Genomic DNA, 15716 nt, shown 5'->3' with positions numbered 1-15716 from the left:
CAGGAAGTAAAGATGCAGTAAAACAATAAACAAGCAGCGATAGCAGTATTTAGGAACAAGGCCTAGGGATCATACTTTCACTAGTGGACACTCTCAACATTGATCACATAACAGAATAAATAAATAGATGCTAGACTCTACACCCTCTTGTTGGATGATGAACACCACTAACCGTGTAGGATTACACGAACCCTCAATGCCGGAGTTAACAAGCTCCACAATATTCAATGTTCATATTTAAATAACCTTAGAGTGCATAACAGATCAACATAACCAAACCAAGTACTAACATAGCATGCACACTCGTCACCTTCACACTACGAAAGGAGGAATAGATCACATCAATACTATCATAGCAATAGTTAACTTCATAATCTACAATAGATCACAATCATAGCCTACGCCAAGTACTACACGATGCACACACTCGTCACCATTACACCGTGCGGGAGGAATAAACTACTTTAATAACATCACTAGAGTAGCACACGGATAAATTGTGATACAAAACACATTGCAATCATAAAGAGATATAAATAAGCACTTCACTATGCCATTCATAACGGTGAATAAGTATTCTGTGAAATATAGCCTAAGAGACCCACACGGTGCACACACTCGTCACCTTTACACACGTGGGACAAGGAGTCTCCGGAGATCACATAAGTAAAATCCACTTGACTAGCATAATGACATCTAGATTACAAGCATCATCATATGAATCTCAATCATGTAAGACAGCTCATGAGATTATTGTATTGAAGCACATAGGAGAGAGATGAACCACATAGCTACCGGTACAGCCCCGAGCCTCGATGGAGAACTACTCCCTCCTCATGGGAGACAACAGCGTTGGTGAAGATGGCGGTGGTGTCGATGGAGAAGCCTTCCGGGGCACTTCCCCGTCCCGGCGGCGTGCCGGAACGGAGACTCCGTCCCCCGGATCTTGGCTTCGCGATGGCGGCGGCTCCGGAAGGTTTCTCGTACCGTGGCTTTTTTCGTCTCGAGGTTTTAGGTCGGGGACCTTTAAATAGGCGAAGAGGCGGAGTCGGAAGGTCAACGAGGCGGTGACACACTAGGGGCGCGGCCAAGGCCCGGGCCGCGCCACCCCGGCGTCCGGTGGCCCGATGGCCCCCCTCCGGCCTCTCTCGGGTGTTCGGAAGCTTCGCGTGATCCTAAGATGGTGGGCGTTGATTTCGTCCGATTCCGAGAATATTTCCTTACTAGGATTTCTGAAACTAAAAACAGACAATGACAAGCGGCTCTTCGGCATCTCGTCAATAGGTTAGTTCCGGAAAACGCATAAATATGACATAAAGTATGCATAAAACTTGTAGATATCATCAATAATGTGGCATGGAACATAAGAAATTATCGATACGTCGGAGACGTATCAGACGGTAAGATCTGTCAATGCATTGATTGTTTTCTTTGGATCAAAGGGATTCACTTGATGCTTCTTTGCTTCCTTGGCAGCGTCTGATACGTCCCAAACGTATCTATAATTTCTTATGTTTCATGCTACTTTTATGATGATACTCACATGTTTATACACATTATATGTCATTATTATGCATTTTCCGGCACTAACCTATTGACGAGATGCCGAAGAGCCAGCTTGTTGTTTTCTGCTGTTTTTGGTTTCGTAAATCCTAGTAAGGAAATATTCTCGGAATTGGACGAAATCAACGCCCAGGGTCTTATTTTTCCACGAAGCTTCCAGAAGACCGAGGGAGAAACGAAGTGGGGCCACAGGGCGCCGCCACACTAGGGCGGCGCGGCCCTAGCGTGTGGGGCCCCCGTGACTCCTTCGACTCCGCTCTTCCGCCTACTTAAAGCCTACGTCGCGAAACCCTCTGCACCGAGAGCCACGATACGGAAAACCTTCTTGAGACGTCGCCGCCGCCAATCCCATCTCGGAGAGGGGAATCATCTCCCGGAGGGCTCTTCATCGCCATGATCGACTCCGGATCGATGTGTGAGTAGTTCACCCCTGGACTATGGGTCCATAGCAGTAGCTAGATGGTTGTCTTCTCCTCATTGTGCTATCATGTTAGATCTTGTGAGCTGCCTATCATGATCAAGATCATCTATTTGTAATGCTACATGTTGTGTTTGTTGGGATCCGATGAATATTGAATACTATGTCAAGTTGATTATCAATCTATCATATATGTTGTTTATGTTCTTGCATGCTATCCGTTGCTAGTAGAGGCTCGGCCAAGTTGATACTTGTAACTCCAAGAGGGAGTATTTATGCTCGATAGTGGGTTCATGCCTCCATTGAATCCGGGACGAGTGACGTGAAAGTTCTAAGGTTGTGGATGTCGTTGTTGCCACTAGGGATAAAACATTGATGCTTTGTCTAAGGATATTTGTGTTGATTACATTACGCACCATACTTAATGCAATTGTCTCGTTGTTTACAACTTAATACCGGAAGGGGTTCGGATGATAACCTCGAAAGTGGACTATTTAGGCATAGATGCATGCTCGGATAGCGGTCTATGTACTTTGTCGTAATGCCCCGATTAAATCTCATAGTACTCATCATGATATATGTATGTGCATTGTGATGCCTTCTTTATTTGTCAATTGCCCAACTGTAATTTGTTCACCCAACATGCTATTTATCTTATGGGAGAGACACCACTTGTGAACTGTGGACCCCGGTCCATTCTTTACATCTGAAATACAATCTACTGCAATTGTTCTTTACTGTTCTTTGCAAACAAACATCATCTTCCACACTATACGGTTAATCCTTTGTTTTCAGAAAGCCGGTGAGATTGACAACCTCACTGTTACGTTGGGGAAAAGTACTTTGATTGTGTTGTGCAGGTTCCACGTTGGCGCCGGAATCCCTGGTGTTGCGCCGCACTATACTTCACCGCCATCAACCTTCAACGTGCTTCTTGGCTCCTACTGGTTCGATAAACCTTGGTTTCTTTCTGAGGGAAAACTTGCTACTGTACGCATCACACCTTCCTCTTGGGGTTCCCAACGGACGTGTGTTAACTGCACGCATCAGCGTCAAACTCATCGGACTTTGTGTTTCGATTATCGGCAGGTGGCTGTGTATGGTCGGTGAGTATGTCGAGTCATTGTGCTCTTCCCTGACTCCGAATTTGGAGGCGATCTTCTGAAAGTCTTTATCGCAGTTATCAGAATGAGAAAAACTTATGTGAACAGTTATTGCAGTCCCGTTATTGCCTGGCATCTTCAGCTTTAAATACGCATAATGAGGAACTGCCATAAACTTGGCAAATGCTGGCCGACCGAGGATGGCATGGTACTGTGATTCCCAATCTACCACCTCGAACTCGAGTCTCTCCTTCCTGAAATTGTTGGGTGTGCTGAAGACAACGTCATGCGGGTTGGGTCGGGATGATGATGTGGAAACCAGTGTCGAATTCTTTTAACATATTGGCTGTCAAACCCATTGCCTTCATTGTGCTTGCGAATAAGAGATTTAGACCACTTCCTCCATCTATGAACACCTTGCTCATGTTGTATCCTCTGATCTGTGCTTCAAGGACTAGGGCGGCGTGACCGGGCCTTGGGACGGCCATTAGATGATCTGCCCTGCTAAACATGATGTTTTGATCTGACCAATCGATATAGTCGGGTACTACCACCATAGCCACTTCTGCAAGTTTTATCTCCCGCGAAAACTTCTTGGACTCCCTTTTTGAAACACTGGCCCTGTGAATCATCTTCACTTGCCCGCGAGATGCAGTGTAGACTTCGGTAGGTATGTAGATATCTTCGTTTGTCACATACTGCTGTTGTTGGGGATGAGCATAAGCGGCCGTTCCTCCCGAACGCGCCTTTGCTTCCGAATCAGACCTTAGCTCTTCACATAGCTTTTGAATATCTAGGAACTGCCGACAATCTTTGAGTAGATGTGATGCCTTCTCGATGTTGTCCTTTCGGTCAATGTAAGTATGCAAATAACATGGAGCAACAAGTTGTTCTTTGGCTGGCAAATAAGGCGCAAGGGTGCGACTTTTAGTTAATTGCACGCTGTGACACCCTTCGCCATATTGATAAGGATGATTTACGACCCGATGAATTGCCTCGTGATGAAGATACCTTCTTTTTCGGCGCTCCTGTCGGCTCCCAGTGCTACTAATATTCTTTGGATGCTTACGTCGCCAATACCGAACGAGTACGGTGAATCCACTGCAACTGACGGTGGGACGGCGATTCTTGGAGTCGAAGTCCTTGACGAGCCTGGCGCACTTGAGCCCGGAAGCCGAAGAAAAACCTGCAGAGTCGACGATGAAGTGGACACCGCCGAATGTTGCGTCCATGTCATCGTCTAACTCCGAGGGAGTTGGACGCGATATCTTGTTACGTGGGGTAAACTCGAAGGATCCGCAACGAACCGAGTCCCTCGAATCTAAAGGTGTTGCTGATGTCAGCATGAACGATGTTGATGTGACTGGAGTAGCCGATGATGTGCCTTGTGCCGAGAGGGTTCCCACAGACAGCGCGAATTGACGAGGGTGCTCCCCGGCAATGCCCACCATGAGGGGCTCAGGTTGACGGAATCCTGCAGGCTGACACTAGTCATCGGATACCAAACAAACGGGGAGAGATATTTACCCAGGTTCGGGGACCTCGATGAGGTAAAACCCTTGCTTCTTGCTTGTCTGATATTGATTAACGTATATATTGGGTTACAATAGGGTAGCCAAAGGCTATCGTTATGATCTCGTCGAGAGGCTAAGGTCTTAAGGTCCTAGCTCTTGACTTGCGGCGAATCTATGTGTTGAAGTTGTGTCCTCCGGCAGACCCTCTCTTGGCCCTTATATTGCAGGCCAGGTCCCGAGAGTTATGTCCGGATTCGACTAGGTTACAAAGAGATTTACTCTAATCTTTCCTTGTTTAACGTCTTCTTGCCTTGTTCATCAAGAATACTTCTTCGAATGAACCTTCTTTACTAGAACCGACGTATGGGTCCACCTTGGTCGTTGGGAAATCTTCATGGGCCCCTGGTTGGGCCGTAGGAGGTAGCCTAATGTTGGTTACCCGAAGGGTAATGCCCACATCAATCACCATGAACGGTGTTTCCCCACGCCTAATGTGGTGACCCATCATACCACTGCATGGTGTAGTATGCATGTCATTGATATAACACCAATGAAACACTATTCCACTAGTATTACATCCCTCAGAGTGGCACAACAGAAACATATGCGGGTCCAAGGCATGTCTATAGAATTACACACAGACTCTCTTACAGAAGATCAGCACAGCCTCCTACTTTACAATAAGGTAAAACTGCAAATAAACTTCAGAAGAACGACTCGTAGTCTAATCCTATCACGAACTCTATCTATAGAGGATTTGACTAGCTATTGAGGCTATGATTGGGTTCTAGCTAAATAGGAGCTAGGTTTAGAAAGCTAGTTCCCTTCTACTGCTAATCTAGGTTTTCTCCATGGTGGATGTGGTATTTGACTTCTCTGGAAGGATCCTGTTTCTTGAAGTAGTACGTTGTTGACTCCTCCGCCTTCGATTTGCACTGTAGATCTTCCTTTAATGCCTTCAGATCTAAGCAGGGGATTTAAAGAGGGATGAGTATGAGTGTACTTAACAAGTTCATTATAGGAAAGAGGTGTTTAATGCACTAGCTACAGCCATAGACTAGAAAGCCATAGGCAATACGAGTTTTTATAAACATTCCTTCAAAAGGTTGCTTTTATTCTGAAGAGCTATGTCCGTCAGCCTTCACCGGGTGTCTAGAACTTCATGGAGTTCCTTTCCGGCCGCGTTCGCAGTTCCATAACCCGGAACAGGGAGTGACATGTCACGATTCGTTACACTCTGCAGAGGTGTGTTGCTTTACCCATAAGAGATCTTAACCTTGGTGCCAATCGGGCGCGCAACCCGTCGACACTTCCTTGGTGTGAGGCCCGGTATAAGGTCCTAGCCAATCATATTGTTCCTCCGTGACCCCGAACACCCAACCTTTTTTGCAATTCCGACTTTGGGTCCTCGCCGGTCAGCGTAATCATAAAATACCATCCGACCTCGACTACTATCAGGTTCCACGACCATGATACCTTCGCCGGTCGTTGCAACCCATCATAGACCACATTACCATGGGGACTTAGGTCACCCCAACCACTCCGGTTGTCCCTCGGGATTCAACTGACTATGGTAAGCGCATCCATTGATGAACGAGAGGAAGAAACACAACTGACTACTCCGTCCCACTCCAGATCTTATGGTTAACACGGGTCTTACGGCACAAGAATCACTGGACAACATTTCTTGTTAATCCTAGATGGATATAAACCCATTGCAATGGAACCTCCACCATACTCATACCATGGTTCCATTTCCCACCACATAGTCATATTCACAGTTATGAAATTAGCATTTTTGCTTTTCATGCAAGAGTGATAAGTATAATACTTTGCAAGTAATTTGATAAAAATACTCAAATTGACATGAGCAAGGGATGAACTTTCCTTTCTTGACTGCAAGATTATGCAGGCAAGGTCTTCGGTATGCAATAACTCCAAAGTCTGAAATAGCATTATCGTCCTGTAAGGACAATGTTTAAAAGATTGGCAAGGATGCAATAATGCATTAGGATGAGATGCAATCGCTCTAAGTGTGACCTAACCCCGATGATTTAGGATTAGTGAGTTGAAATGATTTGTTTAGGGTGTGTTGCACTTTTAGAGTGATTCCACAAACAAGGTTCTTATTAGGGTTTGGTTGCCTTAGTAACATAAACAGGTGGCATAATAAGGCATAGTAATCAATTTAGCATACAAGGAAAAGTAATTGGCATAATGTTAATATGTAAAGAACAATTGTTGGTTTTGGTACTATAGGATATGGTTAATGATTACTTATCATATACTTACAACGAATAACTTTTGAAGAACATGTTCTTTAATAAAGAACAAGTATGATAATTAGGGTTGTGGATTTCTATGGTTTACTATGGTTCTAATTAGTTTCTGGAGTAAGGATTAGATGGATCAAAACAAAGTTGGATTCATCGGTGTCCAGAGCTTGCATGGTTTTAGTTAAGCATAAGCATCTTAAACAATTAATTATAAATGGTTGCTATCAATGTTGGTATACCTTACTGGAGATAGCTGGCTATTGTCTATAGGTTCTATTATGCAGGGTTGATGATGACTGTTTATTTACTTCAAAAGAATAACTTTTGAAGAACATATTACTTAAGTAATAAGAACTATTTCAATTAAGCTGAGGGTGTCTAGGATTTGCTATTGGATCCACTAGGTAAGGAATAGTTGGTTTCTAATAGGATAGTTCATAATTCTTTAGTGTTTGTAGGGTTTAGTGGAGTATGGGTAGGTAATGCAAAATATTAGACATAGTTGTTATTAGGATGGATCTCAATAGTTTGATACTAAGCATGGATAATTCAGGATGATGGCTTTGGTAATAGGAACTAGGGTTTACACATTGACCCTACTTGATCATCTAGTTTTATTTGGATGTGAACATGAAATACCAATTTATTAGTGATAGGACTCATATATTTTATGTGAACATGGACATGCATTTAATTGATAATTATGGATCTATGAATGAAAAGAAAGTAATATGATCACATGTTATAACTTAGGGTTTAGGTTTATAAGCAAGTTAGGGTTCACATAAAATAATAGATTTAGGGTTCTTAATTCACAATGGAATTAGGGTTTTAGGGTTTCACATGAAATTATGAGGTTATAGTTGTCTTCAACATGGAATTAGGGTTTCCTGTTTGTGATGCAACTCTTAAGGTAATAACTTGATTATAGAGTTGAAGTTATTAATGACTTTGAATTAAAAATAATATTGAACTTGGCCTTTTATTATTTTTAAAGAAATAATAATTAGGATAAATACCATTTAGGGTTTAAATCCCTTTAATAAATATTTAATAAGTTAATGTTAAAAGAAATTAGTTTTAGTGTATTTTATTTTACTTAATGATTTTTATTTAATTTAGAATTTTTCCTAATTATTGAATTTTAATTGAATTTAGAAATTCAGAAAAGCCTTAATTAATAAAGGTTAAACAATTAAATTTTTATTTAGAATAAAAATTTCATATTATACTTTTATTGTATAGACTTTATTTTTATGAAATTTTTTATATCTCATATGTATTTTTCTGAGCTAAGATGTATTTTATTTATATCTGCAAAGTTTCAGTAATTATGGAATTTGAATAAAAACAAGAAAAATTACTAAATATACCGGTTGGATTCTACCTACTATGGCTGACTGGTGGGCCTAGGGCCAGGTCATTTTCCATGGGGGCAGGACTAAGTCAAAATTGAGGAGGTGGCATGGCTCACGGTGGCCGGCGGGAAATAGGCGACGGCGCTGCTGTTCCTGGGCACGCGCGGACGGATTTCTTATGCCACCCGAACCAGCACACTATGACGATCCTAACAGTACCAGCGCCGCCTCTAGATGGTCGCCGGAGCAAGCTCGGCGGCGAGGCCGAGCGGCGGCGCTCGCATACTAGCGACGTGGGCATGATTGAGGGCCTAATAGTGAGGTTTAAGGGGCGCTTGAGCACCAGTGGCTCACCCTGAGCATGATGAGCGTGACGGCGAGGCTAGGGGTGGTCTGGTTCGCCGGAATCGTCTGCTCCCGCCGTCGGAGAAGACGAGGTCGATGACGGTGCTCCGGGAGGCTATGGCTCGATTCCTCTTGCATGGTGGACAAGTCGAGCACGGTGATGACGACGGTGGCCACGGCGATGCTCGGGGAGGCTCCAATCGTCGGGGATAATGGTGGTCGGGGGTAGCTAGGGTTTCGGTTTGGTAAGAAATTGGAGCAGAGGGGGAAGAAATCTGAGCTAGAGTTCTTCCAGGGGCCTTTATACGGCGTGGGAGCACGCCTCGTCACACCGCCGAGCGAGGAGGGATCGACATCGACGAGGAGAAGAGGATCACGCCGTCGTGTTGTCCTCCATGTGCATGAAGGGGATGAGAACGACTTCCTCTCCGATATTTTGAACGAAGAGGTAAGTTGGGCCGGGCTGGGTTGTTCTGCAGGCTACTGCTGGGATGCGTTGATGGGCTATTCGGTGGGCTGCTGCGTCAGGTAAGCCCCTCTCCTTTTTTTCTAGTTTCTTTTTCTTTCTTATTTTCTGTTTTGAATTCTCTTATTTATATTCATATTTAATTTCAAATTTTAATTGCAGATGTTTCTATCTATTTTAATTAGGATTTCATAACAATGATCACTATATTGTTTTGTTATTCAGAACAAATATTAAATATATGTGAGCTTTATTGCAATTTCAATTAGACATGATTTTATGTACTCATTATAATTTCCCTTTCTTATGAAATTAGTTCAGTTTAAGTTATTTGAGCTTGCCTTATTATTCATGGTATAAATATTAGTGGTTCTTGGTAATGGCTTAACCATATTGGTTGTTTACTTATATTTTAAATATAGTGAACTTTTCAAATAGGTTTATTAATGATGATAATTCAATCTATCATTCTCTTGGCTCTGAGAATATTTTATTAGGGTTTATTATATTTCTTATTAATGTATAAGGGTATTTATATGGTATTCCTTTTATAAGGAAATAATTTAGATTTGATCTTATTACTTAGGGTTTTTTTACTTGAGAATGTGATCACTTTCCTACTATTTTATGTGTTTATTTATCTGATAAGGGCCTGGGAATTGGGTTTGAAATGTCTAGAGTAGTTATGGTTCTCATTTTGGTCTTGGTTATAAGGATGAATGGTTGATCACCACACATGGGTTTTAGTTATAGGATTTAGCACTAGGTTCATTTTATGTTCAACAATTGGAAACATAAGCATGGGCTCTATTTATGATCACCGAGTGATTCATATGTTAGGGTTAAGTTATAGGCATAGGTTCTATGTGGAATTAACATTAGGTTGACTTGACTAACTAAAGAAGCTAAGGATATGCTAGGGTTTGATCTTTCTTTCATTATAGGATGGTTACTTCAAAATACTTATAAGGTTGGCATAGCTAATTGACTAAGCAAGGTCTTAGTACAATGTCATTACTTCTCTACTCATGATATGATCAATGGTTTAGGATGATAGTATTCTCCATATGATTTTATGTGATGGATAATATCTACCTAACATACTGAAGTTTAACTTATGGCTTATTCTCCTATTTCTCCAAAGCATGACCATGGCATTATCATGATCAACTTATTATTAGTAGCTCATTACTTAAAGTTCTTAGGGTTTATGATCATTACTAAGATGTGATGATCAGAGGTTTGGCTGTCTAAAGTATCACTAGAAGTATTTGGATAGGGTTATACGAATTACCTCTCGCACTCCACAAGGGCTTGGCTTATAATCTAGGGTTCTACTCAAGGAATGATGATGTGATTATCTAAATATGTGGTCTGCCTAAGAATTCTACCTTACTATCTTCTGTAGCTTGTTCTTCAGGAATTCTGATAAACCTGCTTCTTGTGGTATGCCTCCACCTCCTAGCTGCTCCATGCATCTTGGTCCTATCGAAATTATGGAGTGACCCAACTCTTTGGTTTGCTTTTATCATGGTACAGGATGATGAAATGGATGAGGTAGAGGGTTCCTTTTATAGGCTTGGGCATGCTCTAGTATCATGACACATAGGTGGGTGACTCTTGCTTTGATTTGATGAGTAAGGTGCTTGGTTGTCATGCTCTTTATCCATAGCAATCTTTTAAGCATGAGGTGGCATAGCTTAGGATGCAAGCTATGCAGATATTTTCATCCTATGCGCCATGGGTATTATCCTCTCATGTGATTTGTTTTTGGATAGCCAAGTGGCTTTTGTTACTAAATATCTTGTGAATGATTTTATGCTTGTGAGTGAGTCACTATATCATATGTGATTGTATTTATATTGTAATTGGGATCTACCCCAATTTTGAATGGTGATGTTTGATTTCACCAAGGCATGATCATATGGGTTTCAAAATACTCATAGTTTATTTTATTCAAATAGTTTGAACTATAATTTGTAATGTAAACGAATTTAGTTCTGTGATATTCCACATGTTTAATAAGTTATGCTTCAAAATGTGTGGCTTTAATGCACTTAGGTCCTTATGTTTTACCATATTTGGTAATAAGTTTTAATGTGAATTCAATTATACCCCAAGGTAGTTGCTCAACTTTTAAGTGTTAATAATTTAGAGTTTGTTTCTTCTCTCTTTGATGGGTATAGACCTCTCCCATCTCTAGGGTTTAATGATAAGCTTGTGTTGGTGTTAAATTCAAAAGTTTAGTTCAAGAAATACCATGAGGTTCATGGTAGAAATATTTATTTGTTCAAGACATGGAAAAGATAAGTCAAGAATGGTTTCTCATTTGTTTCTTGTTCTTTGATTTGTGGTTACATATGAATCAAGGTGTTGGTGCAAGGAATACCCTATTATGATCTTTTATAAGATCTAGTAGTTGATCCTTGATTACAGTGTTATTGGGTTAGTTTTAGTTCCATTTGATCTAACCCCTTAGATAAAATCATCTCTACCCAAAACAAGGTTTTTGCAAAGGTCACATTGATGCTTATAGCACTTGACTGGATGAGCTACTTCAATTCTATCAGGTCTAGTGAAACTTCAGTTACTGTGATAGGTTTTATTTGAAAGCGCGAAAATTCCCCGGATTTTCTATGCATGAATGCAATGCACACATCTGTTTCCTCTCTTTTTGTAACCCCAAATCCTGGGATATTACACCTAATCTTTCATATGCAGGAACTCAATACACTTCTCCAAGCTGTTACTTTTATGCACTTTAGTTTATTGCACTTCCAATACACAAAACCCCTACATTCACGCTCACCCTTTTCCATTTCAATTCTTGCAGTGAATTCACTCAAGACCTTTGACACCTTGAGTGTGACAGAAACACTGTAGATAAACACTCTCCTAGACTCCTCGTTGGAATACGATATAAAAACCGGAAATAATACTTTCACGAAACATGCTCTAATAAACATGTGTACTTGGAGGTCATCATTGAGTTTTTTTACTAGCAAAAGTATTCTACTTCAAAATTTGTATGTCTATTTCAACTTCTCCAAAATCCGACGAACTTCTTATTAGCAGAAGTATATTCTTGTAAAAAGTTTCCTTAATATGCCCATTGACAAACTATAAAAAATATTCGAGATACATGAATTATGAGATTATGTATTACTCATATAGCAGCTGTCTAGGTAAAAAATTCTTATTTATGTGTCTCATACTATTACATGTTTTAGCTATTTTAGGACTTTTTTTTGCACAATATGCATGCATATTTTTGGATTTTTAGGTATGTAAAGATATTTCTTTCTAAAGTATAGCACAAAAGACAATATGTGGAATGTCTTGCTGAACTGTGTATGTGGATGGGAGTGGGTGGGAAGTTATATGCGCTTGTCATGGTTAATATTCACAAAGTACTTCCTCACCCCCTCCCCGCACCTTCCTCTTCCGTACACCATACACCATCTGCGGAATTTCTGAGTTGTGAGCTCCCTTCTTTTCTCCATAAGGTCTCTTCTCTGATGACAATATGTGACAATGCTGAAAGCCCACACCCCCCCCCCACCACCACCGCCGCCGCCCCAATGACAATTCCATCTCCAAGTAAGACGAGGTCTCGGGTAGGCGGTGAATTTGAGGACAGAAGGTGGTGGAGATGGACCATCAACAATCAGAGTTCAAGGGAGAATTTATGATGCGGAGTAAAGATGGTGGTTTCCTCAGGCACCGCTATCCTTGGCAGTGGCAAGGGGTGATCTAAGATTCCTCTTGGTTTGCATTTGCATCTGTTATAAGTATTTCTTAATATTTCCAATATAGCTTCTAATTTCGTGTCCCGTTTTCGTTTGAACTATTTATTTCCTTTGTAGTTACATTTTTTTCCGAGATTATGCCAAATTTGGCCCCCCTTACAGTCTGATTTGTCCCGATTAACTTCCGCTCCTATCTTCCTTTTTCATTCCGATTGATCTCTAGTTTGTCTTGACTTCATTTTCAAGAAAACTCTATATACTCTGATGTCCCAACTAAGTTTGTTTTCAGTTTATCTAGACAATATTAAGAAAAATAGGCTTTGTGTGAGGGCTGTAAGAAGAAATTAAGTTGCATGGCATGGCCCCTGTTTATTCGGCACCTCTATCTGATAGTTATATCCTTGTATAGAAGTATTGGAAAATAGTGTAGCTTGTTAATTAATTTGTAATATTTGTAGCGTTCTCTAAGGAAGGTGATAGTGGATCAGTTCTACACAGTTTCTAGAGTCGCCTAGCTACGGTTCAAAAATAGATCCACCCAGCTAGCGGATATGAAAAAAAAACAGTATTACATCATTATAGATATATGCAAATATATCTTCTGAATATAATGTATATGTCCTAGTGTGACTCCATGTATATCCTTTTGATATATATTGTCATGATTATGGGCCGGCGCGGCACAGAGTTATTGTGAAACTTCATAGAGGATATAAATCTATCCTTTGGACACACAACAATAAATGAGGAAACCAAAAGCTTAATACAAAAGGCGTAGATCTCTCTTGGATAATGGAGAAAATAAAATAAATAAATGAGGAAATATATCTATATATCTTCATGATGACACTATATATCTACAGAGTCGCTAGTATATCTGCTTGTATGGAAGAATTCGATCCTGACAATGCTATAAAAAGGGGTCAAATGAACTCATTTGGATCATAAATTAACCATGAATTAACCGTCATCTCCACTTATCTACCATCGTGACAAGCTGCAAAAGTAACAACAGCGTTCAGATGGCATTTGAGTATCAAGCACACCGTTGCATCTCCTCGTGCATCCTCCTTCTTGTCGGTGTCGTCCTTCTGCTGAGCGCTGGCACGGGGTCCTCTGCTAGTTGCTACAAGCGCATCTTCACCTTTGGCGACTCCATCATCGACACCGGCAACTTCGTGCAGTTGATCGGCCATAACCCATCCCCGATAAAGGAGCCCCCGTATGGGATGACCTTCTTCCACCACCCGACAGGACGCATCTGTGACGGCCGCGTCCTCATTGATTTCTACGGTGAGTACAATAGACATGCCAACTTCCCTGTCTATGTGTATGGTGTCACAAGCGCTTCACTTTTGTCTGTGCCTCTTCACTGATGTTGTCTGTACTGTACGTGTTCCAGCGGAAGCGCTCGGGCTGCCGTTGATACCACCAAACTTACCCAACGAGAACACGGGACTATTCCCATGGGGTGCCAACTTTGCTGTGTTCGCTGCTACAGCGCTGCCCCCCGAGTACTTCAGAAATAAGTGGAACCACACTGTGCCCGGGTCTTCCTTCCTGAGCAGCCAGATCGGCTGGTTCAAGGATATGCTTCACCGGTTAGCTCCAGGGGACGGTAATTAACCATGTGACCTTGCATGCAATCACTGCTTTTTTAGAAGAGTCTTGCATAATTAACTTCCTCCTCTTTCAGCTACCAAGACAGTCCTGAGCGAGTCTCTCATCATTTTGGGCGAGATTGGTGGAAACGACTACAATTTCTGGCTTCTCAGTCGTCGTCCTCGTGATGTAGCCTACCAATTCATCCCAGATGTTGTCTCCATCATAATCAATACTGCCCAGGTGCTTACATTACATGCAAATACCTTTGGTACCCACGCAGCACTTACTGGTTTAAGACGTCGTTGCTAATTTTAGAAGCTACCTTAGTATCATTTCAAACAAAAAATTGTCAATCTTTTTAATCAAAATTTAAGTTTGTTTCGAGATAAAAGAAATACCTCTGGTACGCACCGAATTTTCGCATTTCGTCATATGTTTCAACACACTTCTATGTAACACATGAGGAATATTGACGAATTCATTGAGCATGAACGCGTAGGTGCTCATCAATCTCGGCGCAAAAACGATCATGATCCCGGGAAACTTCCCCATCGGGTGCGTGCCAGAATACCTGGAAGCTTTCAAGACCAACAACCCTGCGGATTACGACGAGTTCCACTGCCTCAAGTGGTTCAATGACTTCTCCATGCGGCATAACCAGGCGCTATCCAATGAGATCAATAGGCTCAGGGCGCAGCACCCGGGCGTGAAGCTCATCTACGCAGACTACTTTGGGGCTAACATGGAAATCTTCAAGAATCCACACATATTTGGTCAGTATGTTATGCTCGAATCTCGATCATCCTTCTTCCCCTAATCGCGCCATATATGGTGCGCTCATTAACTTGCTCAACTGTTTTGCGTTGGCATGCAGGCATTCGTGATCCTCTACTTGCATGTTGTGGTGGCAAGGGTTATAGTGATGGAAAGTCTTGTGACAAGAACGCCATTCTTCTAGGTGACCCAGCGAATTTCGCCAGCTGGGACGGTATCCACATGACCGAAAAAGCCTACAACGCTATCGCCGACGGGGTGTTGCGTGGGAAGTTCGCGAAACCGCCATTATTGTATTCTTGTTAGAACTGTTAATTTGTTCCCGTCGTTGGTCTACATAGCCGATGCTTGTTGCCACTCTTGTATCGGCATGCGAACTGAAAAAAGAGAGTTGGTACCCATGTTAGTATATCATGCTCAATTCGTCATCTACAAATTTTCAATAAAGAGAATATATTAATATCGTGAATATACCAATTACACCCAGCATATGAAATAACGTAGTGCCCTAATGAAAATACATATGCAAATAGCCAAAAAACAAG

The 15716-nt window shown here is 41.6% G+C and overlaps 1 protein-coding gene across 1 annotated transcript; it reads left to right on the top strand.

The window, feature by feature from the left end:
* The first annotated feature begins 13814 nt into the window (after nt 1-13814).
* Nucleotides 13815-15477, top strand: LOC124660066 (GDSL esterase/lipase At1g28590-like). The gene is made up of 5 exons (XM_047197858.1): nt 13815-14085; nt 14195-14410; nt 14489-14637; nt 14897-15170; nt 15272-15477. Exons 1-5 carry the CDS (start codon nt 13815-13817, stop codon nt 15475-15477), a joined length of 1116 nt encoding a protein of 371 aa, XP_047053814.1.
* Nucleotides 15478-15716: the final 239 nt, after the last annotated feature.

Source organism: Lolium rigidum, chromosome 6 (assembly GCF_022539505.1).
Source record: "Lolium rigidum isolate FL_2022 chromosome 6, APGP_CSIRO_Lrig_0.1, whole genome shotgun sequence".
Taxonomy (NCBI): domain Eukaryota; kingdom Viridiplantae; phylum Streptophyta; class Magnoliopsida; order Poales; family Poaceae; genus Lolium; species Lolium rigidum.
Note: the sequence above shows the minus strand (reverse complement) of the source record. Positions and strands in the feature narration are given on the sequence as shown.